Source organism: Arachis ipaensis, chromosome B01 (genome assembly GCF_000816755.2).
Source record: "Arachis ipaensis cultivar K30076 chromosome B01, Araip1.1, whole genome shotgun sequence".
NCBI lineage: Eukaryota > Viridiplantae > Streptophyta > Magnoliopsida > Fabales > Fabaceae > Arachis > Arachis ipaensis.
The window spans coordinates 3,770,673-3,774,822 of record NC_029785.2 but is presented as its reverse complement, the minus strand read 5'-3'; the positions used below and the strand labels follow the sequence as shown (position 1 = coordinate 3,774,822).

At 34.6% G+C, this 4,150-nt stretch overlaps 1 protein-coding gene across 8 annotated transcripts in view; it reads left to right on the top strand.

Moving 5' to 3' along the window:
- LOC107644544 (uncharacterized mitochondrial protein ymf11) overlaps positions 766-4,150 on the top strand; it is a 6,908-nt gene continuing 3,523 nt past the window's right edge. The window contains exons 1-5 of one of the 8 annotated variants that reach the window (XM_021116066.1): positions 1,258-1,274; positions 2,311-2,513; positions 3,652-3,754; positions 3,849-3,885; positions 4,055-4,150. In XM_021116066.1, the coding sequence (XP_020971725.1) occupies positions 2,338-2,513; positions 3,652-3,754; positions 3,849-3,885; positions 4,055-4,150 (412 nt within the window). In that variant the 5' untranslated portion in view covers positions 1,258-1,274; positions 2,311-2,337. Of the gene's footprint in view, positions 1,275-2,310; positions 2,514-3,651; positions 3,759-3,824; positions 3,886-4,054 lie in introns of those variants that run through there. The other 7 variants (XM_016348429.2, XM_021116068.1, XM_021116070.1 and 4 more) reach the window with 7 other exon arrangements.

The window sequence follows — 4,150 nt, the reverse complement described above, 5'->3', positions numbered from 1 at the left end:
AAACTCTTAACTATCTTGAGTTAATTTAATAATTAGTTTATTAGTTTATTTAATTAAGTGTTAAAAATTTAAATTTTTCATACAAATAATAATTCATTGGTCAATATAAACCTTTAAATAAAATTCAAATTCACAGCGAATCATTGACCTATCAAATTGAAAAATACTACAAGAAAAAAGTTTATCAACTCCAAAAAAATAAATATAACTCAAAATGCAGTAATTGCATGATCTAAAAATTAATCGCTAAACTGGTCACTAAATTTTTTTAGCAATCGATTTAACGATTAACACTAGAATCATATTATTTGATAGCTAATTCTATTGCTAAATATGACATTAGCAGCAATTAAGACTAAATTAGATTTTTGTTTAAATTTTTTATTGGTAAATATGAAGATGTTGACCATTTTAGTAGCCAACAAGAAATTAGGCAATGAAAACTATTGACTGATATCAATCTTTATTCTTTAGTGAATTGGTCTATAAATTAGTAGTTAGTGATAAAATTAATGATCGATTTAAATAAAAAATGCCTATAAAAATTTAGGGTTGTTAAATCGATAATTATAATAAAATTAGCCACCAACATGACAATTACGCTATAAAATTGAATATAAAAGTTAGGTTATAAAAGTTATGTTACTAAGAGTCTATTTAAAAAATTTTAAAAGCTATTTTTTTTAAGTTTTTGACTTATAAAAAATTATATTAACATTATTTAGTATATTTTTTTAAATATATTTTTAATTTTTTAAAGGTCGGTTTTCAAAAACCAGCGAGGATCAATATATTTTTTTCTAAATGGCAGGTTGTTTTGAAATTTGGAAAAAAAAAAAATTTGAAAAAACCCCAATTTCCTATCCCAGAACCCTCGGCGTCCCCCTCCCCAACCTTGCTCATCGGTCATTCACCTGTCGTTCTTCTCTCTCAGACTCGCTATCGTTCTCGTCACTGTCTTCCTCACCTGCAAGCTCTCTCAGTCTCACCCGTCGTCGTGGCCTGTGTCGTCACTGTCTCGGAATCCGCGGACTCAAGCCCTCCGTCGCGGCCTGTGTCTTCACCTTCTCGGACTCGGCGGATCAAGCTCGTCGTCGCGGCCTGCGTCGTCACCGTCTCGCACTCGGTCGCCGCCTTCGGTGCGCTCGCTTCGCCGGCGGTAGAAGCAGACCGAACCAGCATCTGGTCCCTCGGGTGGTGGTGGTCGTCGTCTTTTTGTTCGGCCGTCAGTTTAGTTGGTCAGCTTCCTTCACCGTCAATTGGTCCCTGGACAGGTTAGCTTCCTTCGGCCATGTTCTTTGTTTTCAATTTTATCGTAGTTGAATTTGTTGTTGAAAATTATCAATGAGCTGAATTTATTTCTGTAAGTTGAATTTGTTGCTGAATATAATCAATATATCGCTGAACATTGCATTTTGTTGCTGGAAAACATTGAACTAATGAAGCATTTTATTGTGACAGAGTTGAAGCATTTTATTTCTTTTAAAATGTTACTGTAAGTTGAATTGTTGCTGAATATTACTTAGCTAAATCTTTTATTGCTGTAATTCTTTTGTTTTTCTTTTGTTAGAATTTAAAAGATGTCTTAGTCACAAATACCATTATCAGAAAAGCCACCATCCCAAGAACAAGCTCATCAACTTGAAAAATCAGGGGAAATCACTGTGATGTACATATATTGTGACAAATCTGTCAGGGGAGGTGGGATTAATTGATTTAAGATAATGATGGACCAAGTAACAATGCTATGGAAATATAGATGCAACTCTAAATAAGGAAAATGTTGGTCAAGTTTTAAATTTGTCTTAAGAAGATACAGATGCCAACTATGAGATCACTTCTTGGATATGGTTTATCAATTGCGTTTATCTTCCGCTCACTCTTGTTCATTTAAATTGAGAAAATATTTTGTACAGTGACTAGTTTATTATCTCTTTTTGCATCATTAGTTATGTCTAAAAATTGATACTTGATTATTATTAATATGTTTGTGAAAACATGCATTTTAACTTTTGTTTTTAATTTTATTTTTATAATTTTATATTTTTATTTAATTATGACCTGATCAACCGGGTGAATTAGTGACCCATTGGTTGAACCAGTGACCCGGTACTGGTTCGATTCTGATAACTATGAATCCATGGATTTTATCTCATGGATGCTTTTACTTTGTTTTTATCAATTCTGACTACATAATTTGCATGATAATAGTTATTGCTACTCATTTTCTTTTATTTGAGACCAAGTCAATCGGTTCAACCAGTGATTCGTTGGTTGAACCAGTAACTAATGACCCAGTATTATGATCAGTTTAATTATCGGTTCGTTTTGATAACTATGTTGAGAACCCTTAAGCTAGTGCTCTTTGCCTCAATCCCTCAACCTCCTTCCTCGTGCTTTGTCCCTCTCTCCCTTCACCTTCGCGCCACCACGTACGCCACCGCCAATCTTGATTTTCCTCGCTGTCGAGCTGCTGCTGCTGCCTCTCCCTCTTGTTGTTTGCCTCTCTTCGGGTTTGCTTCTTCCTCTTTATTTATTTCTTATTTTGCTACAGTTAATTGAAGTGTGGTATCTTCATATTTGAACCACTTTCTTTTCATACCTATTCTAATTAGCAACCCACCCCACAATTGATGTTCAGTGCATTTGTCCTAACTCCTAACTAGTAGAGTTCCATTTTTGCATATATCTTATATTGCATGTAAATTATTCAAATATAATACTTAAAACTGTGTTAATGGAACCTGGTTTAACCATAAAATAACTCGTAGTGAAGTCTAAGGCTCAGCTTTCGATTTCTGCTGAGTTAGATCAAATGTTGCTTATTGGCTTCTTCCATGAATTCTTTATCGATCCGAAGCTTGTCACCTTGATTCTTTATTCTAACTTGTGATTTTTGTAAGTTCACTTTAAGCTGTTGTAATATGCTATCTCTGTTCCTAAGCATTTCTTGAACCCATGGGCAAGGGGGCTGTTGTGGTGACGGCATATTTTGTCATGGAGGGTGTAGGTTGGCCATATACAATCTCAAATGGGGTCATGCCTGCATGGGTTTTAGAATTCTGTATTATACCACATTTCTTCCCATGTTAATTCCTTGGCCCATTCTTTATGATTTTCAAATGAATAGCACTGCAAAAACATCTCTAAAATCATGTTCACTCCTTCGGTTTGACCATCTGATTGTGGATGGTAAGCTGATGACATGGCCAATGGTGTCCCTTGCAGTTTAAATAACTGTTGCCAAAAGCACTAATGAACACTTATCCCAGTCTGATAAAATGGTTCCTGGCATGCCACGGAGCTTGACAATGTTAATGAAAAACAACTCAGCAGTTAACATAGCATTGTAGTCACCTTTAAGCAGTAGAACGTGTGCATATTTGGAGAGTTGATCAACTACTACTAGCACCACTGTGAAACCATGTGAATTTGGCAATCCTGTGATAAACACCAGGCTTACATCTTCGCAAACGTTTTCAAGAATCAGTAGCGGTTGTAATAATATGGAATTCACATGGGCAACTTATTTTAAGTATTTTATGCTAATCTTATCTAATAAAATTGTGTAGAGTATGATATAAATTCTTATATTCTTACAGTCTTACTTTGGGTGCATCAAGTGGTTTATTACTGTTAATATTGTTGCAGATATCTTATGTCTGGAGATATATCTGCTAAGGCACCTCACATGCAATTACTTTCTAAGTTATTTCAAACTATAGGGTTTTTTGGTTATGCCCCCATTACTTTTGTGAGTATGTTATCATGAATTGTGATTAGTGTCTTACTTTCTTTCCCTTCTTTTATTGGAAACTTGGAAGTAATTTATACCTCATGGCTATCAGGTTTCAGATTTCTTGGCAAGGCAAATGAAGTGCATAGGTACTTGTTTTTTGAGCTTATAATCATGGAAACTTCTGCAATGGCTTTATTGTGTTGTAAATTTTTATTTTCTTTGTGATGGTATTTTTTTTTGGTGGTTTTGATTATTGATTTACAAGATATGTGATAGCTTGTATAAGTAATTTATATCCTTCATTTTCATTTTTAGGTAGCAGATGTAAATTCAACACTAGGCGCAATAATGTCAATGCGGAAATTCATCAAACACCTTCGGTCATGCCACCAATCCCTGCCCAACACTCAC